Genomic DNA, 27,228 nt, shown 5'->3' on the forward strand with positions numbered 1-27,228 from the left:
ATGATTCTGAAGAATTTTTTTTTATCAGAAGGATTACCAAGGAGAGGTGGTCACAGAGAGTCACTCAAATTTTTGTTTTGCTTTCTTTTCTAAAGATGAAACCATTTACTCCAAAAAGGAAATTGCAAATGCAAATCAGTATGGCTGTCCCCAACTAGATGGCCTCTTATGTCAGCTTCATTACTTTGAATTTTGTAACCCAAATTCACAAGTCATATTGAAATTATTCATTTCTGCATGATAGACAAATTTTCATCCAAGCTGAAAGGAAGAAGTTTTTCTAAGATCATTTTCTGGGAGAGGTGTGTATTCATTGCAGTACTGATCTTCATGACAATTGGCAGCTTAGGCTGTGTCTTAGTCTGCTGTGCTGCTATAACAAAATGCCCGGGACTGGGTAACTTATAAAGAACAGGAATTTATTTTTCACAGTTTTGGAGGCTGTGAAATCCAAGATCAAGTTTCTAGCAGATGCCACGTCAGGCGAGGGTTGCTTTCTGTGACTCTTTGTTTTTCTTTAGTGCCTTATGCTTGTATCCTTTGGAAGGGAGGAATCCTGTGGCCTTATGTGGCAGAAGGCAGAAAGGCAAACAACAGAATGTTAGGTGAAGCCTTTTGTAGAAGGACCTTATTCCTTCCCAGGAGGGAGGAACCCTCATAATCTAATCACGTTAATGGTTATCACATTGGCTATTCAGTTTCAACACTTAAATTTTGGAGGGGACATATTCAACCAGCTGAAATTAATCCAACTATAAAAGAAATCACTTGTTTTTAAAAATATTTTTTATTTATTTGAAAGGCAGAGTTAGAGGGAGAGGGCGAGAGAGAGAGAAAGAGAGAGAGAGAGATCTTTCATTCTCCATCTGCTAGCTCACTCTCCAAATGGTTATAATGGCCAGAGCTGGTCCCATCTGAAGCCAGGAGACAGGAGCTTCTTGGTCTCCCACCTTGAGTGCAGGGGCCCCTTTTGTATTTTTATATTCTGTAAAATTTTACATTTTAAACTGAGAGGTGAAATTGAATTTGCAATTATCATCAGAACTGTGTAAACATGAGTGTCTGTTTGTAAGCCATCGGAATGGGGAGTATGGACTATAGAAGCGGTTGACTTCAGGCACTGTCAGTGATTTTCTTTGCAAGCGTTTCAATTTTACCAGGTTTTCCTAATAAACTACAAAGCTAATGATGCGTGTGACACACAAAGCTTTTCAAGCTATCCTCTGGGACAGGGGGGGAAGGGGGGGCGGGGGGGCGGAGATGCTTAGGAGAGTTGACATAAAGGGCACGGCCTCATTGTTGCACCACGCAGAAATCCAAGCAAAAGCGCCAGAAGTGAGTGCTACCAACCAGCACCCCGAGGGTACCTTTCAGGGATTTAACGTACCCACGTTCTAGAACCCCAAAGAACCTTCCTCACTCCCTTTCCGTAGTCCCCGCCCTACGCGAGTCACCACAATGCGTCAGAAGCCTGTAGGCGTCAGAGAGGGGAAAAACTAGGTCGCGCGAGATTCTCCGACGGGATTTTGAAGTTAGGGAACAGCCGCGGCGCATGCGCACTGGCCTCACAACCTCGGGGCGGCACGCGGGTAGGTAGGCTACAGCCCAGAGGAGGGGGAGCCGAACGAGCTGGTGGCTTTCTTCCCCTCCCCGCGCAGTGCGTGGGTCTGAGGGTCGTGGAGTGCGGAGCGCAGGGCTTGGCTTTGCCTCCCCTGCGCGTGTGAGTGCGGCGGGAGCCGTCCTGCGCGTCCACGAGTTGGAGGGGTAGCGGGCATCTGTCCGGGCATCGGGACGTGAGCTCGAGCCCCCCACCCCCATCTTTAAACGGTCGCCCCCACGCATACACTCCAGTCACCCGAGAGTTGGTCGCGCTCCGGCGCCTGCCTCCTCACGCCCCCCCTCCCACCGATCCCTGTTCCCGCCGGGTCACTGACTCGCTGTCGGTAGTTGGCTTCGTCCCTGGGGTCCCTGCTTGGGGGCGGAGAAGATGGCTGGAGGACGTCTGCTGTTGGGGGGCGACTTCCTGTCGCCGCCGCCGCTGCCGCCCCTCCCGCCGCCGCCGCTGCCGCCCCTCCCGCCGCCCCCGCCAGAGCCAGTGCTGGAGCAGTGGCGCTATAGCCACGAAAGTGACTGGCAGTGGGCTCTGCGGCGCAGCTTCATCTGTCGGCACCTGCACAGCTATCCGGGGGCTGCCCTCGACCAGCTCCTCGCTCTCTCCGCCGCCTGGACCAACCACGTTTTCCTGGGTTGCAGGTGAGGGAAGGGCGCGCGTAGGGGGAGGGGCGGGGCGGGCTAAGAATGAGGATGGGGGGGTGAGGGAGGTCGGGTTAGGGACCGCGGTGGATCGATTGTGACGGTGGTCAGGATAGGGGCAGCCGCTGGATGCGGATGACGCCTTGGAGCCTGGAGATTTGGCGGTGCTGGGGAACACCAGAGGGTTCTCTGTTAGCCTGGGGGTGGAGTGGCGGACTGTGGTGGCAAAGCATAGTATAACAGTTACGAGGGTGCGGGGATCAGCGGCCACTCCAGGACCAGGTATGGAGGTGGAGCAGCGCCTGGAAGAGGATTATTGAGAGGTGATCATTGTGGTGGTTGGTGGTGTTGGAGGGCGTGGGAAATAAATCTCAGAACCTCGGACCTGCGTTGGGCCTTCCAAGGATGCGGTATCTGCAGAGAATATTCTATAGTCGGGGCTGCGGGGAGTGGGGAGGTGGGGGAATCCCACAGTTCTAATCCTAGTCTCTTGACCACTCTTCTTCCATCCTCATTGAATAAAACACTAGCCCCCTTTCCTTGCAGCCCCCAGCTGAGTCTTACTGTCTTTTCCTGAGGAGGTGGTATGTATCAGGTCTCTGAGCCGCAGCGTCAGCCTTGCCTGTAGATTTGCGCATAATGTGCCTGGACTCAAACAAAGAAATGGATATATCTACAGAAAAATGGATTGTCCTCTTTTTACCTTAAATGGGATAAGGAGGATTAACATTTGGCTTCTAGTGAGGTTTTAGGGCTGGCTGTGTGTGTGTGTGTGTGTGTTTTCTTCCTTTCCTAGAACCTGGTGGCATTCTGAACAGGCCTCTTTGAAAGCTCTTTGCTTTCAATGGAGACTGCAGTACGGTTCCAACGCAGTTTTTTTTTTTTTTATACACACTTCTTGGATTTCTGTCCTTCAGAATCCCTAAATTGGCCCTTTATTAAACTAGCCATTCCTTTGATAAATAGGGAGGCTTCTTTATTCAACATTCCTGCCTCACAGTCAGTTTTTCATTAGGAAGGCTCTGAAATTCAGGAAAATGATCAGATCAATGTCAACCCAGTTCAGTTCCAGGAATGACTAGCAGATGCAGAAAAGTAGGATTGCCCACTTCTACCCTGAATTGTTGAACAGGACATCCAGTATGATACTTTACTCTCATCACAGAAGTTTATTTTTTCCTATTTTCTCTAGGTTAGAGTAATTTCTACCCTCAGAGATAATGATTGTTTCACTGGAGGAACTGAGGAAGCCTTAATAACTATCAAGTCAGATAAATCTAATTGAGCTTCACCTAATAATGTTATTCTTGCAGTAAAAAAGGTACCTTTATTGTGCCCTGGTCCACTGCTGGTGGGAATGTAAACTGGTGCGTCCATTGTGGAAGACAGCATGGAGATACCGCAGAAATCTGAATACACACCTACCATATGATCCAGCCATCCCACTCCTGAGAATTCACCCAAACCAAAAGAAATCAACATATGAAAGAGTTATCTGTATCCCCATGTTCATTGCAGCACAATTAACAATAGCTGTAATGTGGAATCAACCCAGATGTCCATCAGTTGTTGACTGGATTAGGCAATTATGGTATATATGCACTATGGAGTACTACTCAGCTGAAAAAAAAAAAAAAAGAAATCCTATCTTTTTCAGCAAGATGGTTGTAGTTGGAAACCATTATACTTAGTGAAATAAGCCACTCGCAAAAAGACAGATACTGTGTTTTCCCTGATCCATGTAACTAATAATTACCTGAAATGTAACATATTGGAGTGAAATAGACATTTTGAGAATCTATGATTGTTTATAGCCCTTGTCTCTTCCATTGAGGATCAGTGTTTAGTTTTGTTTTCTTTCTCTTCATACTATTTCTTGAACTCCTTTACTTAGAGTAGGGTTAACTATATGATCATTAAGTATACTGAAAATAGATCATTGTAAAAATTAAGAGTGGGAATCCGAGAGGGAGGGGAAGGAAGGGTTACAGCATAGGCAGAGGGAGGGAGGATTGGGGAAGTGCTACTATGTTCCTAAATCTGTTGATACACTGTATGAAACTCATGTAACTTAATAACATTTTTAAAAGATATCTTTAGCCTATAATCGCATCTAAGTATCACAGAAGGATGTGGGAAATCTGAGTCCTTTAAAAAAAATGGGAAGGAGCATAGCCATCTTTTTGTTTTAAAGATTTATTTATTAGGCCGGCGCCGCGGCTCACTAGGCTAATCCTCCGCCTAGCGGCGCCGGCACACCGGGTTCTAGTCCCAGTCGGGGCGCCGGATTCTGTCCCGGTTGCCCCTCTTCCAGGCCAGCCCTCTGCTGTGGCCAGGGTGTGCAGTGGAGGATGGCCCAGGTGCTTGGGCCCTGCACCCCATGGGAGACCAGGAAAAGCACCTGGCTCCTGGCTCCTGCCATCGGATCAGTGTGGTGCGCCGGCCGCAGCGCGCCGGCCGCGGCGGCCATTGGAGGGTGAACCAACGGCAAAGGAAGACCTTTCTATCTGTCTCTCTCTCTCACTGTCCACTCTGCCTGTCAAAAATTAAAAAAAAAAAGATTTATTTATTTATTTGAAAGGCAAAGTTACAAAGAGAGAAGATGCAGAGAGAGAGGTCTTCCATCCACTGGTTCACTCCCCAGTTGGCTGCAACCACCAGAGCTGTGCCTATCTGAAGCCAGGAGCTTCTTCTAGGTCTCTCACGAGGGTGCAGGGGTCCAAAGACATGAGCCATCCTCCACTGCTTTCCCAAGCCATAGCAGAGAGCTGGATTGGAAGTGGAGCAGCCGGGACTCAAACTGTTGCCCATATGGGATGCTGGCACTGCAGGTGGCTTTACCCACTATGCCACAGTGCCAGCCCCACCAACTTTTATATTGATAATAAATCCTACCTTCCCATTAGAATGTAAGGTCCTTTGGGGAAAGCGCCTTTGCTGCATAGTAGCTGCTCCAGAAGTCTATGTGAATTGGATGGATGTATACAGCTTTATAATGTAGAATACATTTTAAATATTTATGATCTGAGTTAATACAACAACCTTGAGATTACATGAGTATCATTTTTACAGCTAAAAAAGTGGAGGCCAAGAAGTTAAGTGACTTGTTCAAGGTCCCACAGTTCAGGCTAAGACTGATCTGCTCTCTAGTCCATTGCTGTTTCCACTTTGACACAGCTGTAAAGGATGGTCCAGGAGTGAAAGCAAGTAGCTCATATAAGCCACGTCATTATATCTCAGAATTTCACTGCAAGAACAGCCTTGTACATAACCAGGGCGTTCACAACAAACTAGGTCAGTGGTAGATAGTATTGAAAGCTCAAGCATCCAGGATGTCTTGTGTATGTACATGTATACATTTGTGTGTAGCATGTGTACTAAAAATCATCGTGTTACATTTGATGTAGCATTATCAGCTTAATTGAAAAGTAGTGCTTAGGGCCCACACTGTGTGGCACAAGGGGTAAAGTTGCTGCCTGCAATGCAGGCATCCCTTATGTGCACTAGTTTGTGTCCAGGCTGCTCCACTTCTGATAAAGTTCCCTGCTAATGGTGTGGGAAAAGCAGGGGAAGATGGCCCAAGTATTTGGACCCCTGCATGCATGTGGGAGACCCAGATGAAGCTCCTGGCTTCTGCCTGGCCCAGTCCTGAATGAACATTGTGGCCATTTGGGGAGTAAACCAGTGGATGGAAGATCTCTGTCTCTTCCTCTCTCTCTGTAACTCTTTCGAATAAATAAATAATTTTTTTAAAGTAAGGCTTGCATTATATCTGATAACTTAAGTGGGAGAAAGAGAAGGGCCAAAAAAGAATCTTGGAAGCTGGGGACCAAGTACATTGTTCCAGTTTAGGAAGGCTTTATGTTAGCTCTTGTCTTCAAGTGGGTAAAATTTGTATTCTAGTACTTGGTGTTAGTGTTGATGTTGATTGAGCTTTTGTGTTGACAGAATACTCTCTTCTTGAGTGATCTGCAGAATACTTGGTGAACAGCCCTTTCTAAAGTAAAATTGCTCACTTGTTCAAAGTTCATCACCTGACAGACCAAGTTGTGAACAGTAGCAGAAAGGGAAGTTGCACATTTTTGCTTGGGCAGGGCTTATAGTGTTTGATTTTAGTTGGGACTGAAATAAACTCCCAGGTCAAGGATATTTGAAAATTTCTTGATCATAAGAAAAAAGCCAGCAGGAGCTCAAATGTGCAGGGAGGCAGATCATATTACTTTCCTTTTGGTGATAGAGGTGATTTCCATGGGATAAATTTGAATATCTTCTTTCTTGTAACTGTGGTTCTCAAGCATGCATCAGAATCATCTGTTAAGACACAGATTTCTAGGTCCTACCTCTGAGGTTTCTTTTCCCTTCTTTTTTTAAAAGATTTATTTATTTGAAAGTCAGTTACACAGAGAGAGGAGAGGCAGAGAGAGAGGTCTTCGATCTGCTGGTTCACTCCCCAATTGGCTGCAACAGCCAGAGCTGCACCAATCCAAAGCCAGGAGCTTCCTTCGGGTCTTCCCACATGGGTGCAGGGCCCCAAGGACTTGGGCCATCTTCTACTGCTTCCCCAGGCCATAGCAGAGAGCTGAATTGGAAGTGGAGCAGCCGGGACCAGAACCGGTGCCCATATGGGATTCTGGCACTGCAGGTGATGGCTTTACCCAGTATGCTACAGCGCTGGCTCCCCCGCCCCTTGTTTTAAGATGTATTTATTTACGTGCAGAAAGGGAGAGTTCACTCCCCAAATGGGTCATGCTGAAGCCAGGAGCCTGGAACTCCATCTGGGCCTCATACGTGGGTGGCAGGGCCCAAGCACTTGGACTGTTACCTGCTGCTTTCTCAGGCACATTAACAGAGAAAGCTGGACTGGAAGAGAGATAGCCAGGACTCAAACCAGAACTCCAGTGTGAGATGCCAGTGTCACCTCAATGCTGGACCCTGCCAGGGTTTCTGATTCAGTAGGTCTGAGGTGGGGTCCCAGTGTTTGCATTTCTTTTTCTTTTTTGTAGATACTTATTTTATTTCAAAGGCAGAGTTACAGAGTAAAAGGGGAGAGACAGGGAGATGTTTTCCATCTGCTGGTTCACTCCAAATGGTTGCCAGGGCTGGACCAAGCCAAAGCCAGGAGCCAGGAACTTCACTAGGTCTCCCACATGGGTGACAGGGGCCCAAGGACTTGGGCCATCTTCTGCTGTTTTCCCAGGGACATTAGCAAGGAGCTGAATTTGAAGTGGAGTGGCTAGGACTTGAATAGGCACTCATGATATGCTGGTGTCCCAGGCAGCAGCTTAACCCACTCTGCTACAACACTGACCCCCAAAATCTGCATTTCTAACAAGTTGCCAGGTGATGCTAATGTTGCTGATCCAGGGACTACACTCTGAGAACTGTTCTTTACAGGATAAAGTAAAGCAATATCTTTGTCTGCCTTTTAATCATTCCCCCCTCATTGTCCAGGCAAACGGAGCTCAAATTGCTAAATTAAATACCCTATTAAGGATTTTTCCATAAGCAGTTTCTAAGATGTCTTGTATCTAATAAAAATCTAGTATTACTCTTTTTTTTTTTTAAAGTTGTTCATTTATTTGAAAGATAGAAAGCTCTCCCACCTGCTGGTTCACTAACCAAATGTCTGCAACAGCCAGGGCTTGGCCAGGCTGAAGCCATTCAAGAACTCAGTCTGGGTCTCCCACATAGGTAGCAGGTACTTGAGCCATCACGTGCTGTCTCAGGGTGAACATTAGCAAGAAGCTGGAATGGGAAGCAGAGCCAGGACTTGAACCCAATTACACTGGTATGAAATGTGGGTGTCCAAGTGGCATCTTAACTATTATATTAAGTGCCTGCTCCTAGTCCAATCTTCTAATCTTCTGAACTATATCTACTTAAATATTTATGTGGATACCTAAGGAATGGTACAATTTTTACTTAAAATTGCAGATAGTGGCCGGCGCCGTGGCCCAATAGGCTAATCCTCCACCTTGTGGCGCCGACACACCGGGTTCTAGTCCCAGTCAGGGCGCCGGATTCTGTCCCGGTTGCCCCTCTTCCAGGCCAGCTCTCTGCTGTGGCCAGGGAGTGCAGTGGAGGATGGCCCAAGTCCTTGGGCCCAGCACCCCATGGGAGACCAGGAGAAGCACCTGGCTCCTGCCTTCGGATCAGCGTGGTGCGCCAGCTGCAGTGCGCTGGCCGCGGCAGCCATTGGAGGGTGAACCAACGGCAAAAGGAAGACCTTTCTCTCTGTCTCTCTCTCACTGTCCACTCTGCCTGTCAAAAATAAATAAATAAATAATTGCAGATAGTGTATATATATTTAATAAAACAGAATGATAACTGAAACATTCAGTTTTCCAGTCATTCCTTTTTTTAAAAAAAAGTTTTATTTATTTATTTGAAAGGTAGAGTTACAGAGAGGCAGAGGCAGAGAGAGAGTCTTTCACCCACTGGTCATTCACCAATTGGCCGCAATGGCCAGAGTTGCGTCGATCCAAAGCTAGGAGCCAGGAGATGCTTCCAGGTCTCGCACGCAGGTGCAGAGGCCCACACACTAGGGCCATCTTCTACTGCTTTTCCAGGCCATAGCAGAGAGCTGGATTGAAAGTGGAGCAGCTGGGTCTTAAACCAGTGCCTATATGGGGTGTTAGCACTGCAGGCGCTGGCTTTACCTGCTATGCCACAACACCAGCTCCATCATTCCTCATTCCTTTTTTTTTTTTTTTTTTTTTTTTTTAGACAGGCAGAGTGGACAGTGAGAGAGAGACAGAGAGAAAGGTCTTGGTTCACCCTCCAATGGCCGCCGCGGCCGGTGCGCTGCGGCCGGCGCACCACACTGATCCGATGGCAGGAGCCAGGTACTTCTCCTGGTCTCCCATGGGATGCAGGGCCCAAGGACTCGGGCCATTCTCCACTGCACTCCCTGGCCACAGCAGAGAGCTGGCCTGGAAGAGGGGCAACCGGGACAGAATCCGGCGCCCCGACCGGAACTAGAACCCGGTGTGTCGGCGCCGCAAGGTGGGGGATTAGCCTAGTGAGCCGCAGCGCCGGCCTCCATCATTCCTTTTTTAAAAAGATTTACTTATTTTGAAAGAGTTCAGAGAGAGTTCTTCTATTCACTGGTTCTCTCCCCAGTTGACTACAATGGCTAGGGCTGGGCTAGGCCGAAGCCAAGAGCCAAGAGCTTCTTCTGGGTCTTCCGTGTAGATGGCAGCAGCCCAAGCACTTGGGCCACTTTCCCCTGCTTTTCCCAAGCCATTAGCAGGGAGCAGGATCAAAAGTGGAGCAGCTGGGACGTGAACATTGTACGATGGCGGTAGCTTTACCTTCTACACCACAATACCAGCCCCGCAAATCATTCTTGATCAGTAGAATTAGAAGTAGAATTCTGGCCTAATCAATCATCTTTGATGAGACATTGAGAGTATATATATTAATGAAAACAACTTTGCTCCCTTAATTGTCTCTTCTCTTTCTCATTGATACAAGACTGGCATTTTAAAGGTAGGTTATGCTGGATTCATAACTACCTTTACATATAGCATGTAGAGTGTGTATGATATGAGGTAATGAAGTGAGAGGTTTTGAAACACCTATCAACAATCTGGTTGCATGTCATTGACTTCCAACATTAGGAATCTTATGAATAGTTTGAATATGTTTATAGTTTGAAATGTTAATCTTTGCTTCATTCTCAAACCTCAGCTTTTAAAAAATTATTTACTTATTTTTTATTAGACACACAGAGAAAGGGACAGAGAGAGCAAGCAAGCTCCCATCCACTGGTTTATTCCCTAGATGCCGACAATGACTGGGGCTGAGTCAGGCCAGAGCCATGAACTCAATCAAGGTCTCCCACTTGGGGGACAGGAACCTAACTACTTGAGCCATTGCCACTGCCTCCCAGAATGTGCACTGAGACCCAGACATTTTAATTGCTAGGCTAAACACTCACTTCCAAGTCAACTTTTTAATTTGGACTTAGCAGAACGGTTAATATACTTTTTAAAAATTTGGAAGCAACTGTTACTGAATGTTTATTAAATTTCAGGTGCCATTGTATATTATTATGGTTTATAGTCTTCTCACAGCTATGTAAGCACCTCTATGTTCAGGAATGTAAGATTCATGAAAACAAATTTTTTTTGTCCATTAGGAATCATGTTTTTATTTATTTTTAAAACTATTTACTAGAGAGGCAGCAATCCCTCATCTATTTGCTCACTCTCCAAATGCCCACAATGGCTAGGACTGGGCTGGACCGAAGTTGGAAGTCAAGAACTAATGTAGTTCTCATAGGGGGTGGCAGGAGTACAATTACTTAATTGCTTGAGTTATTTCCATTGCCTCTCAGGGTCTACATTAGCAGGAAGCTGGAGTCAGGAGCCAGAGCCCAGTTATCAGACCCAGGTACAATGATATGGAATGTGGGAATTTTCAAATGATTTATTTTTTTGGAAAGGCAGAGTGACAAAGGGAGAGATAGAGATCTTCCATCAGCTGGTTCACTCCCCAGATTGTCATAATGGCTGCCTGGGGCTGGGCCAGGCCAAGAGCTCCATCCAGGTCTCTCTATGTGGGTGGAAGGGACCCATGTACTCTGCTGCCTTCTCAGGTACATTTGCAGGGAGCTGGGTCCTAAAGTGGAGCAGCCAGGACTTGAACCAATGCTCCGATATGGGATGCTGATGTCCCAGCTAGCAGCTTAACCCACTGCACCCTAACACCATCCCTGAAAATCTTTTTATATGCTAGATATAGAGGGGCAGTTGAATAGCATTCTGATTTCTAAAATCTTGGTATATTACAAGATGCCTTTGAGAACTATAAGAACTGTTGGAGTTCTTTGGTTTTTCTTTTTTAAGAGAAAATGAGGCTGGTGCCGTGGCACAGTAGGTTAATCCTCCACCTGTGGCACTGGCACCCCATATAGGCGCTGGTTCTAGTCCCAGCTGCCCCTCTTCCAGTCCAGCTCTCTGCTATGGCCTGGGAAAGCAGTAGAAGGTGGCCCAAGTGCTTGGGCTCCTGCACCCGCATGGGAGACCGGGAAGAAGCTCCTGGTCCCAGGCTTCAGATCGGCACAGCTCCGGCCGTTGCAGCTATTTGGGGAGTGAACAAACAGAAGGAAGACTTTTCTCTCTGTCTCTTCCTCTCACTGTCTGTAACTCTACCTCTCAAATAAATAAATATTTTAAAAAGAGAGAGAAAATGAGTAACTTAAATGGGGCGGGAGACCCGGAAGAAGGTCCTGGCTCATGGCTTCAGATCGGTGCAGCTCCGGCCATTGCAGCCAACTGGGGAGTGAACCATTGGATGGAAGACCTCTCTCTCTCTGCCTCTCTTTTCTCTGTGTAACTTTGACTTTCAAATAAATAAATTTTAAAAATCTTTTTAAAAAAGACTTAAATATATAATATGCAGGCATCCTAAAATTACTATATTAAACTTGTCTCAATGATACTTTACATCTTACTCCACAACACAGAATGCAGCATTACTATTAAAACTTACACGGTGGCCGGCGCCGCGGCTCACTAGGCTAATCCTCCGCCTTGCGGCGCCGGCACACCGGGTTCTAGTCCCGGTCGGGCGCCGGATTCTGTCCTGGTTGCCCCTCTTCCAGGCCAGCTCTCTGCTGTGGCCCAGGAGTGCAGTGGAGGATGGCCCAAGTCCTTGGGCCTTGCACCCCATGGGAGACCAGGATAAGTACCTGGCTCCTGCCATCGGATCAGTGCAGTGCGGCGGCCATTGGAGGGTGAACCAATGGCAAAAGGAAGACCTTTCTATCTGTCTCTCTCTCTCTCTGTCCACTCTGCCTGTCAAAAAAAAAAAAAAAAACTTACATGGTACAGCATATGTTTAAGCTTGGTTGTCTCATGTTGGAGTACCTAGATTCACTACCCATCTTTGGCTCCTGACTCTAATGTCCTGTTAATAGCTGACCCTTGGGAGCAACAATTGATGGTTTTAACAAAAAAAGATTGTTTATTTGAAAGGTAGAGTTACAGAGAAGCAGAGAGAGAGAGGTCTTCCATCCTCTGGTTCACTCCCCAAATGGCTGTAATGGCCAGAACTGGGCGAGTCTGAAGCCAGGAGCCAGAAACTTCTTCCAGATCTCCCACGTGGGTGCAGGGGCCCAAGCAAGTGGGCCATCCTCTACTGCTTTCCCAGGCCGTAGCAGAGTGCTGTATCAAACAGCTGGGATTCGAACCAGCACCATATGGGATGCCGTTACTACAGGTGGCAGCTTCAGTGGCTACACCACAGCGCTGGCCCCAAGTGATGGCTTTAATAGTTGCCACTCTTGTAGGAGACATGAATTGGGTTTGTGGCTCCCAGCTTTGGTCTCCTGGCCTTTGTGCGCCAGGAGTACAGAATCAACTAAGTAGGTGTGAGCTCACTTGCTCTCTGTGTCACTCAAATAAATAATAAAAATTTTTTGAACTTGGAGAAAAAGCTTATGATAGAGTCAGTTAAGAAAAACAACAAGGGGCTGGTGCTGTCATGTCCCATATGGGTGCTGGTTCCAGTCCCAGCTGCTCCACTTCTGATCCAGCTCCCTGTTAGGACCTGGGAATGCAATGGAAGATGGCCCAACTGCTTGGGCCACTTCACCCATGTGAGAGACCTGGGAGAAACTCCTGGCTTCAGCCTGGCCTCGCCCCGGCCATTGGGGCCATTGGGGGAGTGAACCAGTGGATGGAAGATCTCTCTCTGTCTCTGTAATTCTGACTTTCAAATAAATAAATAAATAAATCTAAAAAAGAAAAACAGCAAAAAGAAAAAAAATTCCTACCATGTTGCAAATCAACATAGATAATCTGATGACAGGGAGGGTTATGAAAAACAGAAAAGGGGATATGAATTTATCACTGACTAGGATTATAGATGCTTTTATTGGTGAATTTTCTTTTTTTAAGATTTATTTATTTTATTTGAAAGAGAAGCAGAGAGAGAGAATGAGGTCTTCCATGCACTGGTTCACTCCCCAGATGGCCACAATGGCCAGGGCTGAACTGATCTGAAGCCAGGAGCCAGGAGCTTCTTCCAGGTCTCCCACATGGGTGCAGGGTCCCAAGGACTTGGGCCATCCTCCACTGCTTTCCCAGGCTATAGCAGAGAGCTGGACCGGAAGTAGAGCAACCAGGACTTGAACCAGTGCCCATATAGGGTGCCAGCACTGCAGGTGGCAGCTTTACCCGCCACGCCAACAGTGCTGGCCCCTTGGTGCATTTTCTAAAATTTCTGGAGTTGCAGGTTTTGTTTTTGTTTTTGTTTTTGTTTTTGTTTTTGTTTTTTTTGACAGGCAGAGAGGACAGTGAGAGAGACAGAGAGAAAGGTCTTCCTTAGCCGTTGGTTCACCCTCCAATGGCCGCCGCGGCTGGCGCGCTGCGGCCAGTGCACCGTGCTAATCTGATGGCAGGAGCCAGGTGCTTCTCCTGGTCTCCCATGGGGTGCAGGGCCCAAGCACTTGGGCCATCCTCCACTGCACTCCCTGGCCACAGCAGAGAGCTGGCCTGGAAGAAGGGCAACCGGGACAGAATCTGGCGCCCCGACCGGGACTAGAACCTGGTGTGCCGGCGCCGCAAGGTGGAGGATTAGCCTATTGAGCCGCAGCGCCTGCCTGTTTTTAAGATTTATTTGGGGGGCTGGCACTGTGGCTCACTTGGTTAATCCTCCCCCTGCAGTTCTAGCATCCTATATGGGCACCAGGTTCTAGCCCTGGTTGCTCCTCTTCCAGTCCAGCTCTCTGCTGTGGCCTGGGAGGGCAGTGGAGGATGGCCCAAGTCCTTGGGCCCCTTCACCCATATGGGAGACCAGGAAGAAGCTCCTGGCTTCAGATTGGCACAGCTGCGGCCATAGCGGCCATTTGGGGAGTGAACCAACGGAGGAAGACCTTTCTCTCTGTCTCTCTCTCTAACTCTGTCAAAAAAAGAACAAAAAAGATTTGTTTGAAAGGCAAAGTGACATAGAGAGAGGGAAAGAGAGAGAGTCCATCTGCCGGTTCACTTCCCAAATGGCCACAATGTCAGGGCTTGGTCAGGCTGAAGCCAGGAGACAGGAGTTTCATCCAGGTCTCCCACATGGTTGCAGGGTCCCAAGCATTTGGGGACCATCTTCATGCTTTTCCAGGTATATTAGCAGGGACCTGAATCAGAAGTGAAGCAACTGGTGCCCATATGGTGGTAGCTTAACCTGTTATACCACAATGCTGGCTATGAAAAAAACACCATGGAAAACAGTAATGAAAGCCCTACTGCCTTGGCTGATTTCATATTTGCATACTCATCTTCATCCTTCGATAGCTACTTTCTGGATAATTTTTAAAATAGGGATGAAATCTAATGATCGTATTCATGACTGAAAAAAAGACTTTTAGACTTCATCTCAGTCTTTTGTTAAAGTGGAATTCCAACTCTGAATGGAAGTGATATGTGGAATTTATGTTTTAGACTGTTTTCTAATGCTCAGATGAGAATAAATGAAAATCAGATCACTTTTTAGTTATTTTTCTGTAGTGCTGCTGTTTCACTATAAAACAGCACTAGCAAATGTATATTGCAAAATTAAGATAGTGTTCTTTTCTCTGGCACTGTACAACTAACAAAAGCTGTTGTGCATTCCCAGTTACTTCCAATGGAAAGATCATTACATTTTTTGACCCCAGTCCAGGGATGAATATAAGCAAGTTACAATATTACATAAGGCTTAAGATAATGATGTTATCCTTGAATTACATTATTTGTATAACTAGTTTTTACCACAGATAACTTCATGTATTCTGAATACTAGTGCCTAGAGCCTAGTATAAAAATCACAAGGTACTGTGAAAAATATGTATATTGTGTTCATCTGCAGTCATTACAAAGTTAGGGGATATTTTCTTCCAGTACCAGAGTTGAAAGTAGTATTTCTTCCCATCATTATTGCTAGAAGTTGTTAATTTAAGTCGTGTCTGCTGCTAATTTAAGTCGTGTCTGCCACTAATTTAAGGCAAAACTTTGATGGATTAAGTTATTCCATACTAGTTCATGTAAGGGTTCCACTTTCATTCCTCAATAGATTTTATGTATTTCTCATAGGCTTCTTCACTCATTAGTTCATCTAGTTCTGAAAGGTTACTCAGTGTCATCTTGATCCGCCATAACAAGATTTGTTCACGAGTCGTGGGTTTTCTACAAGGGCTTCATTAATTTCAGTTACTTCTCCTGATAGAGGAGAACAGAGTTCACTAGCAGCTTTCACACTTTCCAAAGCACCAAGCTCATTTTGTTTTTTTCAGTTTTGTCCCAACTTCAGGCAGACTACAATAAACAACATCTCCCAAAGCTTCCTGTGAAAAATTGCTGATTCCCATTGTTCCAATACCATTTTCTGTTGTTACCCATTCATGTTTCTCTGTGAATTTACGCACTGAGAACAGAGCGGGTCCAGTGCACAGCATCTGGATGGCACCCGCCTGCAGTCACCAGGGCAGAGGCAAGCAGGGTGCAGCAAGCATCGAAGCCACGACCAGGCTGCAGGCCGCAGTCCACACACTCCGCACCACTCACAGCGCCATGTTCTGAGTCACTCTTGATATTTAAAGTATGGGTGTTAGCAGCAGCAGATATCAGTAGGAAGTGCAGGTTACAGTTGCGCTAGCTTCCAGTAATCTGTCAAGGAAGGCTTCCTTGTCTTCTACTTTGCAAGGAAAGACATATGATGGGTGTGGAACTTACTGTGCCAAGAATGTAAAATATTGCCCTCCTTCATGTTCAGAACTGATTCTTTTCACTTGTTTTCAGAACTTTCTTCCCAAATGCTGCCAGTAATCTCTTTTTTGGTTATAGGCTGGGAAAGGCTATGAAGGTAGGAAGGATGAGCAAGAACCCATCATAATTAAAACTTGACCTGAGCTCAGGTTTTTGTTTCTCTGAAATAAAATGATATTCTATCAAGCAACCAAGCTTAATAATTCCTGGAAAGTTGGAATCAAAATGTTTATTTTGATGCCACAAGTTTTGAAATCCATGCATAGTTTTTCATAATATGTATTTTGCATGAACTTTTTAAAATGCCCTGATACTTCACAAGAAGCTGCTTTGTAATATATATTTTAAAACTTTTTGCTATGGAAAATTTCAAACTGACAAAAGGAGAGAAAAGTTTAAGGAACTTTCATGTACTCATGTACTCATCACTTGGCAATTATCAGCAATCTGTTCTGCTACCTTTCTTATGCTATCTATTCTACCCCATTTTCTAGTGGAGGGTAGACTGGGGAATATTGAAGAGAAATATCTGTGTCCCATAAGAATTTTTTACAGTCACAAGAGACCAGTATTGTGGTGCAGTGGGTTAAGTTGCCACCTTTGATGCCAGCATCCCATATGAGAGTGGTTCAAGTCCTGGCTGCTCCACTTCCATTCCAGCTCCCTGCTAATGTGCCTGGGAAAGCACCAGAAGATGGCCCAAACACTTGGACCCCTGCTATCCATGTGGAGTTCCTGGCTCCTGCCTTCAGCCTGGCCTAGCCCCAGCTGATGCAGCCATTTGGGAAATAAACCAGCAGATGGAAGATCTCTCTTTTCTTTCTCTCTCTCTCTAACTCTAACTCTGCCCTTCAAATAAATAAATTTAAAAAATAAAAAGTCATAATACAGTTGTTAATACTGAACAAAATAGTAGTCTCTTAAAATTATCCAGTGCCTGGTTCGTGTTCAATTCTCTCAAGTCTTTTTGTTTGTTTTGGAGAGAGACAGACAAATGTAAACAGAAACAGAAATGCCTACAGTGATGGGTTGGACTGAAACTAGGAACTTAATCTGAATCTCCCACATGGGCAATGGGAAACTTCCCAGCAGGAAGCTTGAAGCAGGAGTGGAGCCAGGACTTGAATCCAGGTGTCCTTACTGACATATTAACTACTAAGCCAAATGTCCATCCCTCAAATGTCTTTTTACAGTTGGTTTGATTCATGATACAAAGTCCACAATGTATTTAATCTCTTTCCTATAACCTGTAACCATTTCTCTTCCTTTTTTTTTTCATATCATTTATTTGATAAAGAAATTAAGTCATCACACACTTGTCCCTCATTCGAGATTTGGCTGGTTATGTTCTTTTGGTGGTATTTAATGTATTTCTGAGAGTTAGGGGCTTGATTAGATTGATATTCAGTTATTTGGTGAGCAGAAATGTTTTATGGGTAGTGCTTTGTATGTCGCATCAGAAGACATGCTTGTCCCACTTTTAATGATGTTAAGATAAAATGATGTTAGATAAAATTCCCTATTATTAAATTTTTTATTGAGATAATTGTAGATTCATATGCCATTGTTGAAATAACACAGAGATGTCCAGTGCTCTTTACAGTTTCTCCAGTGATAAATTTTCAAAATTACTATTTATTACTATAACTAGGATAAGGACATTGTCCTTATCCCTCAGTCCTCAGTTTTAGTAGTAATTGTAATTTAGTTCTATAGAATTCATCACATGTGTAGATTTATGTATCTGCCACCATAGTTGAGATATTGGACAGTTCCAGTACCACAAGAATCCCTCATGTTGTCCTTTTATAGCCACAGCCATCTCCCTCCCACTCATACACACTGTTGTATGTATGACTAGTTTGTTCCTTTTTGTTGCTGAATAATTGTCCATGGTTTGTGTGTACCAAAGTTTAGCCATTCACTTCTTGAAGAATGGCTGGTTGCAGTTTTGGGCTTCTACAAATAAAGCTTCTATGACCATTTATATACAGGTCTTTGAGTGAAAGTCTTTATTTCTCTGAGGTAAGTGTCCAGGAGGACGATTGCTAGGTTATGTGGTAATTGATGTCTGATTTTATTAGAAACTGCAATTTTATATCCTCACCAGCAGTGTCTGAATGAACCCTCCACATTCTTGCCATTCTGATAGGTGTGTAGTGATATCACATTGTGTTTTTTTAAAAGATTTATTTTTATTTATTTGAAAGGTGGACTGACAGAGAGTTGGAAGGGGGCACGCACAGAAAGAGGTCATCCAGGGGCCGGCACCATGACGCAGTAGGTTAATCCTCTCCCTACGGCGCTGGCATCCTATATGGGTGCCAGTCCTAGTCCCAGCTGTCTCTCTTCCAATCCAGCTCTGTGCTATGGCCTGGGAAAGCAGTAGAAGATGGCCCAAGTGCTTGGGCCCCTGCACCCACGTGGGAGACCTGGAAGAAGCACCTGGCTCCTGGCTTTGGATCGGCTCAGCTCCGGCTGTTGTGGCCATCTGGGGAGTGAACCAACAAAAGGAAGACCTTTCTCTCTGTCTCTTTTTCTCACTGTCTGTAACTCTTAACTCTCAAATAAATAAATACAATCTTTAAAAAAAAAAGAGGTCCTCCATCCACTGGTTCAATCCTGAAATGGCCACAGTGGCCAGGACTGGGCCAGGCTGAACCCAAGAGCCTGGAACTCCATCCAGGTCTCCCATATAAGTGATAGGGTCACAAATAACTGGGCCATCTTCCACTACCCTCCCAGACACATTATAGAGAACTGTATTGGAAGCAGAGCAACTGGGACTTGAAAGGGTGCTCTGATATGGGATGCTGCTGCTGCAGGCTGCCAATTAACCCACCCGGCTGGGATGAGGCCCCCTCATTGGGGTTTTAAATTGCATTACCCTGGTGGCTAATGATGTTGGATATCTTTTTATATGCTTTGCAGTTGGTCTGTCTTCTTGGGTGAAATATTCTGCTCATGTCTTTTACTCATTTCCTAATCTGATTTCTTTGTTACTGTTCAGTTTTGAGATCTTTATGCTAGATATTAATCTCTGTCAAGTGTATGCTTTGAATATATTTTCTCCCAGTCTGTAGCTGGATTCTCATCCTCTTCACAAGGTCTTTTAAGGCCAAGGTGTTTTAATTTTGATGAGACCTGTTTTATCACTATTTCCTCTCCTGGACCATACTTTTGGTCCACAAGAACTTTAGCCTAGTCCTAGATCATGACAATTTTCTCCTTTATTTTTTTCTTAGATTTATTTTATTTGTTTGAAAGAGATAGGTAGAGAGAGAGGTCTTCCATCCGATGGCTCATTCCCCAGATGGCCGCAACGGTCGGAGCTGCGCTGATCTGAAGCCAGGAGCCAGGAGCTTCTTCCAGGTCTCCCACATGGGTGCAGGGACCCAAGGACTTGGTCCATCTTCTACTGCTTTCCCAGGCCATAGCAGAGAGCTGGATCAGAAGAGGAGCAGCCAGGACTAGAACCAGCGCCCATATGGGATGCCGATGCTTCAGGCCAGGGCGTTAACCCGCAGCACCACAGTGGTGGCCCCCTCTCCTTTGTTTTTTATAAAAAGCTTTATGGCTTTGCATTTAAGTCCATGATGCATTTTGAACTAATTTTTCTATAATGTTTGAGGTTTAGATTGTGGATTTTGTTTAGTTGCCTATAGAGGCCCACTTGTATTGGCACTGTTTGTTCATTTGAATCGAATTGCTTTTACACCTTTACCAACAGTAAGTTGAGAATATTTGTGTGGGTCTGTTTCTGAGTTTTCGCCCATCTACTTTTCCCCTGTTGAGTTTAGCAGCCATTGATGAACATCTATTACGTTATTATGGTTTGAAAATGGTAGTGGTCCATTAGTTCTTCACTTAGTAGCTGGAGTGCTTCTGTAAAACAGATTTTCTTCAATAACTCTGTGGTTACTCTGAGGTACAATTTGTATAGGAAAATGTAGGGAAAATGCTTGCTTCCTGCCTTTAATGTTTACCTGCTTGCAGAATAATGCCTTATTCCCTCTATCCTCCAAAGGTGACCGATAATGTGTGTGTAAGTATCATTATGAGCTAATGGATTCTGAACACATTTAATGCCCTTTAATCCAGTGCTATTATTGTTCTTACTGATACTCATGTTGGCTCACTTTGCCAGTAGAAGTCTACTCAAATTGGCTTCTGAGTCCATTTGACATAGCCCTGTGGTCTTGGACAACTTCCTTGTCATTTATTTGAAATCTAGAGTTACACAGAGAGGAAGACACAGAGAGAATTTCCATCCACTGGTTCACTGCCCAAATGGCCACAATGGCTAGAGTTGGATCAGGCTGAAGCCAGGAGCCAGAAGCTTCATCAATGTCTCCTATGTGGGTGACAGGGACCCAAGCACTTGGGCCACCTTCTGCTTTTTCAGGCACATTAGCAGGGAGCTGGATTGGAAGTGGAGCAGCCAGGACTTGATCTGTTGGAAGGCCATCATCACAGGTTGCTGCTCAACCCACTATGCCCTAATGCCTGCTCCATCTTAGACATTTCTTGCCCCTTACAGTCAGCCATTTCTCTAAGGATCCTGATTACTTTTCATGAGACATTATAAAGACCACAACCTGAATGTCAACTTTTTTTTAAGATTTTATTTATTTATTTGAAAGTCAGAGTTAGAGGGGAAAGAACAGAGAGAGATACTGGTCTTTCATTTGCTGGTTCCCAAAAATGGCCACAAGAACCATGGCTGGGCTAGACCAAAGCCAGGAACCTGTAACACTATCAGGTTGCCTACATTTTTGGATGGCAAGGGCCCAAGCACTTAGGCCATCTTGTGCTGCCTTCCTTGGCCATTAGCAGGGCACTGAATCAGACATGAAGCATCGGGGTCAGTGCTGTAGCAGGTAAAGCCACTGTCTGCAGTTCTGGCATCCCATGTGGGCGCCAGTTCAAGTCTAGCTGTTCCACTTCTGATCCAGCTTTCTGCTATGGCCTGGGAAAGCAGTGAAGGATGGCCTAAGTCCTTGGGCCCCTGTACCTGCGTGGGAGACCCAGAAGAAGCTACTGGCTCCTGGCTTCAGATTGGCTCAGCTCTGGCCATTGAGGCCATTTGGGGAGTGAACCAGCAGATGGAAGACCTCTCTCTCTCTCTCTCTCTCTCTCTCTCTGCCTCTGCATAACTCTGTCTTTCAAATAAATAAATAAATCTTTTTTAAAAAAAGTAGACACAGAGCATCTGGGACATGAACCGGCACTCTTAAAACTGTACTTGTATAAAAATGTAATTATTTATAATTATTGTATGTATGTGAAAGGGAAAAATAAGTCACAAGTTTATTCTGATTTTTAAATTCAAATTGAAGATCTTTGCCGACATTTCTTGATTTTATATTTCTGTGTCTTCTCTTATGCTGAAATATCTTGATGCCTGAGTGAATCATTTGAGACATAAATGTTTAAGGGCTGATTCTGTGGTTTTATAGCCAGGATACCCTGTTAGTAAAGTCTTCTTGGAGGAATGATAAGACTGGCTCAAACGAGCTTTGGAAAAAAAAAAAAAAGGATATCCTTCTCCATTTTAATTGTAAATCATATTATTTTAAATAGGTACAGCCCACGCTTGATGGAAAAAATTCTCCAAATGGCTGAAGGTATTGATATTGGAGAGATGCCTTCATATGACCTAGTACTGCCCAAACCTTCCAAAGGTCAAAAACGCCACCTCTCAACATGTGATGGTGAGTATACTTGTTTCTGGAAGGTGGGATTTGAAGAAACAGTGTGGCTCTTTTTAAAAACTGATATTAGTGTGATGTCCGATTTTAAGTAACATTGGTTCTTACACAAAGTTAGAGGAGTTTTAATTTTTACTTATGTACTTTTTTTTTTTTTGACAGGCAGAGTGGATAGTGAGAGAGACAGAGAGAAAGGTCTTCCTTTTTGCCGTTGGTTCACCCTCCAGTGGCCGCCACGGCTGGCGCCCTGTGGCTGGCGCACCGCGCTGATCCGAAGGCAGGAGCCAGGTGCTTCTCCTGGTCTCCCATGGGGTGCAGGGCCCAAGCACTTGGGCCATCCTCCACTGCCTTCCTGGGCCACAGCAGAGAGCTGGCCTGGAAGAGGGGCAACCGGGAAAGAATCCGGCGCCCCAACCAGGACTAGAACCCGGTGTGCTGGCGCTGCAAGGTGGAGGATTAGCCTAGTGAGCCGCAGTGCTGGCCTTATGTACTTTTTTTTTTGAGGATACTAAATAGAACTTAAAACTAAGAATACTGAAGATAAGCTTTAGTGCTAGTCTCCAAATCTATGCCATGGAACCTCCCTCTGAATAGAACAATCTTATACTGTAATCATTTGAGCATCTAGGTAACTAAATCTTCTTGGATGGGTCCATAATGGACCAGATTTTTACTGAACAATGTTACAGGGAGGAAGCTCTAGTGTCTGGGATGGTTTCCAAAGAGAGTTCTTCCATAGCTTTAAATTTGGTATCCCCCATAAATCAATAGTTTCCACCTATTATTTGTTCTACAAAAATAAAGTGTAGCAAAAACCTTTTTATGCAGAATAGGCCAGAACTAAGGTTTTGAAGTTGAAAACCTTTGGGAAAGTTTGATAATTCTTTTTCTTTGATTTTTAGTCATAACTATGTAAAGCACCATCACATTAACCAGCTCTGATGTAAATGCGTAAGGCTTTGTAAGTGCCTCTGCTCATCATCTCTGTTGCATTAGAGCCATCTGTTCCATCTGCAGCCCTTAAATGAGCTTTTCAGCATAGGTGGCATGAGATTGTATTGGAACATCCTTCCAGTACACTTCCCATTCTTTAGCTCATTTGGTGCAAAGGGATCTACCAGTCATGAGTAGCAGTGACTCATACATACTTGATACAAGTGTATGTTCTCTATCAAAAATCTTCCCTTACACATGGAAGGACAGGAAGCATCGCTTCTTACTCTGGAGTCACCCCTCGATACTTGAGTCCCTTCACCCAAATGACTTGAAGTTTTTGTGATGGCACATGTCTTGTACCAACAAGGCAGTTTGAAAATAATAATGTTGGTACTGATTTTCCTGCTTGGTTCTCTTGAAATATTCCCATTTTAATGAATTGTAAATTTCACTCATTCCATAGGTCAAAATCCTCCTAAAAAGCAAGCCGGTTCCAAATTCCATGCGAGACCTCGTTTTGAGCCTGTACATTTTGTAGCTAGTAGTTCAAATGATGAAAGACAGGAAGATCCTTATGGCCCTCAAACGAAAGAGGTAAATGAACAAACACATTTTTCCAGCATGTCAAGAGACATCTACCAAGATTACACTCAAGACTCCTTCAGTATACAAGATGGAAATTCTCAGTATTGTGATTCGTCAGGATTTATTTTCACAAAGGAGCAGCCTGTAACCGGCAGCATGTGTTTTGACAGCGGCAGCCCTGCCCCAAGCAGCGCATCACAGCAGGCGAACTCTCAGTCAGCTGCCGAGCCTTCACCGTCGCAGACGTTTCCCGAGTCAGTGGTAGCCGAGAAGCAGTATTTTATTGAAAAATTAACAGCGACTATCTGGAAGAACCTTTCCAATCCAGAGATGACTTCTGGGTCGGATAAGATTAATTATACCTATATGTTAACTCGCTGCATTCAAGCATGTAAGACAAATCCTGAATATATATATGCTCCTCTAAAAGAAATCCCTCCTGCTGACATCCCCAAAAATAAAAAACTTCTAACAGATGGTTACGCTTGTGAAGTTAGATGCCAAAATATCTACTTAACTACAGGTTATGCTGGCAGCAAGAATGGGTCCAGGGATCGAGCTACTGAGCTAGCTGTGAAACTCTTGCAGAAACGTATTGAAGTTCGAGTTGTCCGGCGGAAATTCAAGCACACAATTGGAGAGGACCTTGTGGTGTGTCAGATTGGCATGCTTTCGTATGAATTTCCTCCAGCTCTGAAACCACTGGAAGACCTGGTGGTGCTAGGTAAAGATGCTTCCGGGCAGCCAATTTTTAATGCTTCTGCCAAACACTGGACCAATTTTGTCATTACAGAAAATGCAAATGATGCAATTGGTATTCTTAACAATTCTGCCTCATTCAACAAAATGTCAGTTGAATACAAATATGAGATGATGCCCAATCGTACATGGCGTTGTCAAGTGTTTTTGCAAGATCACTGCTTAGCTGAAGGTTATGGAACCAAGAAAACAAGTAAACATGCAGCTGCTGATGAGGCTTTGAAAATTCTTCAGAAAACACAACCCACCTACCCATCTGTCAAAAGTTCACAATGCCATACAGGCTCGTCACCCAGAGGGTCCGGAAAGAAGAAAGATATAAAGGATCTTGTAGTGTATGAGAATTCTTCAAACCCCGTGTGCACACTGAATGACACTGCTCAGTTTAACCGAATGACAGTTGAATACGTCTATGAAAGGATGACAGGCCTCCGCTGGAAGTGCAAGGTGATTCTAGAGAGTGAAGTAATTGCAGAAGCAGTTGGAGTCAAGAAAACTGTCAAATATGAAGCTGCTGGAGAAGCTGTGAAAACCCTTAAAAAGACCCAGCCAACTGTCATTAACAACTTGAAGAAAGGAACTGTTGAAGATGTGATTTCACGAAATGAAATTCAAGGCCGCTCAGCAGAGGAAGCTTACAAGCAACAAATCAAAGAAGATAACATAGGAAATCAGCTGCTGAGAAAGATGGGTTGGACGGGTGGTGGCTTAGGTAAATCCGGTGAGGGTATCCGGGAGCCTATCTCAGTCAAAGAGCAGCATAAACGGGAAGGCCTTGGTCTTGACGTAGAGAGGGTCAATAAAATTGCCAAGAGAGATATTGAACAGATCATCAGAAACTATGCCCGCTCCGAGAGCCACACGGATTTGACTTTCTCTACAGAACTGACTAATGACGAACGGAAACAGATACATCAGATTGCCCAGAAGTATGGTCTTAAGAGTAAGTCGCATGGGGTGGGCCATGATAGGTACCTGGTGGTAGGGAGAAAAAGACGGAAGGAAGACCTGTTAGATCAACTCAAACAGGAAGGCCAGGTGGGGCATTATGAACTTGTTATGCCTCAAGCAAATTGAAAGCTTAACTAATTTATTTTGTAAATGCCTACGAGGCAGATTTGTGAATTAAAGAAATGCTACATGTTCTGGTTGCAGACTATATTCATTCTTAAGATGTTTCACCTTGTTCATTTCATAATAGTGCTTTATTATTAGATATTGGAATCCGAAGAGTTCTGTTCACTTGTATTAGCTTAACCCAGCAGATAATAATTGTGCAGTTTACTGTTGTGTCTTTGATATTGCTGTGTCCCTCAAGATTTTAGTAGTTTGTTTAAGCAAGAATACATATCCAAGTGGAATTTCACCCTGGTAAAGAAATTCTCATTTTAAAAGGCATAGCACAGCAATCTGCAACAATATGTAAAGTTGATATTAACCACCATAAACTGCAGTTTTATTTCCAGACTTATTGAAAATGTCAGATCATTTTGTATTATCAATCTTCATCTATGTGTGAATGTTTAACAATAAATCGTGCTGTATGTGTAAATGTCCTTACAAAGTGATGTAAAATTTTTCTTAAAGTAATTTTAGTGTTCATTTATTTATAACTTCTACCATGTGATTTCCAGAATATTGGAAGTAATTTACTGTATCTTGTGATATATGAGTTTTAACAAATTCTAGTCTTCATGCTGAGAGAGCACTACTTGAGAGAGCAATTGAAAAGTTTCACAAACTGACTCAGTCTGAAGAAAGGAAGCTTGAACTGTTCTTGGTGCCTTGCAGAGAGACTCACAGCAACTCTCCATTTTAGCTTTCACACGGTTTGGATGTACAGCACATCCAAGACAACCACAGCTGTGGTAGAGCTTGGTAAAAGACTGAGGATCCATTGGTGCTTTGATGAAAAGGTCAGTTGGCTGGTTCCTCTCTCAAAAAGCTTGTTAAGCCCGAAAAGCCAACTTTGTAACATACTTAAAACTGCTATTTTCGCTTATTTCTGGAATGTAAAAAATGTATAAAAAGACTTAGTGTATGCTTCCTGAATAAAAAGGAGCCAATGTTGATCAAGATGGTGGTGTGCCTGTTTCTGAGCAGCAGCCTCGTAGCAACACTTTCAGTCCTTAGAGAAGGGAAGTAGTGTCTGCACAGAATCTTTCAGCGCCAAAGCACATGTGAGGAGTGGAATGATTAGCAGATAGGAATCAGTCACCTATCACATTTTTCATATGGACTGACATGTTGACTTCAACTAAATCTTGGGCTATTCACTTTTATGCGATTTTGGTTTTGTGCCTCAGGTAAATCAAGTCTTAACTTCACCTGTAACAGCACAGATGAATATTGATAGTGAAACACCTCCAGTGAAATGGTGTTCAGGACAAGTAGGTTATTTGCAGTATCTTATAACATTACGTTTGATATGTAATTGGCCCACAATAAGCAATAATTGTCCCCTCTTTTTTGTATTTTACATTAAATGAGCATTATAGTTTAATGAATATTTTTAAAATCTAAAGGGATTAGCCTTACAGCTGGATCTCTGTGACTTCTAGTCTCCTATAATGACTAACACAGCATGTGGTATTTGCTTTCCACTCTCTTCCTTCCTACACTGTGAGGTCTTTCCCAATGTTGATAGGAAAAAAAATGAGGTATGTGTTTATTTGGGCACTTGATATTTTAAAAACTGGTGAAAAGAACTAAGCTAACATCTTTATATAGTTGGTAGTGTTTGTTTTTTTCTTTTTAAACTATAAGGTGCATGCTGACCTAGAGCTATGATGAGTGAGTCAGGAAAAAACTTGATTTCTTTGAATAAGAGTAGCTGTGGGTATTAAGGGATCTGAGAACTTGACTCATTTCTGTCTTCACATTTCTTTCTCCTTCCCTAATGGAGTTTTCTTAAAGAAAAGATAGGAAGTGTTACATATAAATTGGTTTGTTTATATGAGTTAAACAAAACATTAATATATACAGCTTAGAAGGCTCAAAAGTAATTGGGCCGAGAATATACAAATTTGGTTCCTGGATTTGAGGAGCTAGACTTCCTAACTTCTTAGAACAAATTTGGCAGTGATGTGGATGCAGGATTAGAGTGAAGTCACTAAACCCTGAGAATAAAATAATGTTGAGAAGTGGGGTTGGTAAGAATGAGCTGCTGACAACCTTGCTGTTCCATTTTGTTCTTTTAATTGATTCCTTTATTTTCCCTTTCTTTGAAATAGCAGGGACGT

General features: G+C 44.2%; 1 protein-coding gene across 2 annotated transcripts; it reads left to right on the forward strand.

The window, feature by feature from the left end:
• Positions 1 to 1,559: 1,559 nt before the first annotated feature.
• On the forward strand, positions 1,560 to 26,062 carry NKRF (NFKB repressing factor). 2 transcript variants are annotated; one of them, XM_070067098.1, is made up of 3 exons: positions 1,560 to 2,253; positions 21,579 to 21,709; positions 23,106 to 26,062. In XM_070067098.1, exons 1-3 carry the CDS (start codon positions 1,988 to 1,990, stop codon positions 25,061 to 25,063), a joined length of 2,355 nt encoding a protein of 784 aa, XP_069923199.1. In that variant the 5' UTR covers positions 1,560 to 1,987; the 3' UTR covers positions 25,064 to 26,062. The 2 variants fall into 2 exon arrangements, with proteins under 2 accessions (XP_069923199.1, XP_069923200.1); XM_070067099.1 differs by lacking the exon at positions 1,560 to 2,253 and adding an exon at positions 2,447 to 2,576.
• Positions 26,063 to 27,228: the final 1,166 nt, after the last annotated feature.

This window comes from Oryctolagus cuniculus, chromosome X (assembly GCF_964237555.1).
Source record: "Oryctolagus cuniculus chromosome X, mOryCun1.1, whole genome shotgun sequence".
NCBI classification, from domain to species: domain Eukaryota; kingdom Metazoa; phylum Chordata; class Mammalia; order Lagomorpha; family Leporidae; genus Oryctolagus; species Oryctolagus cuniculus.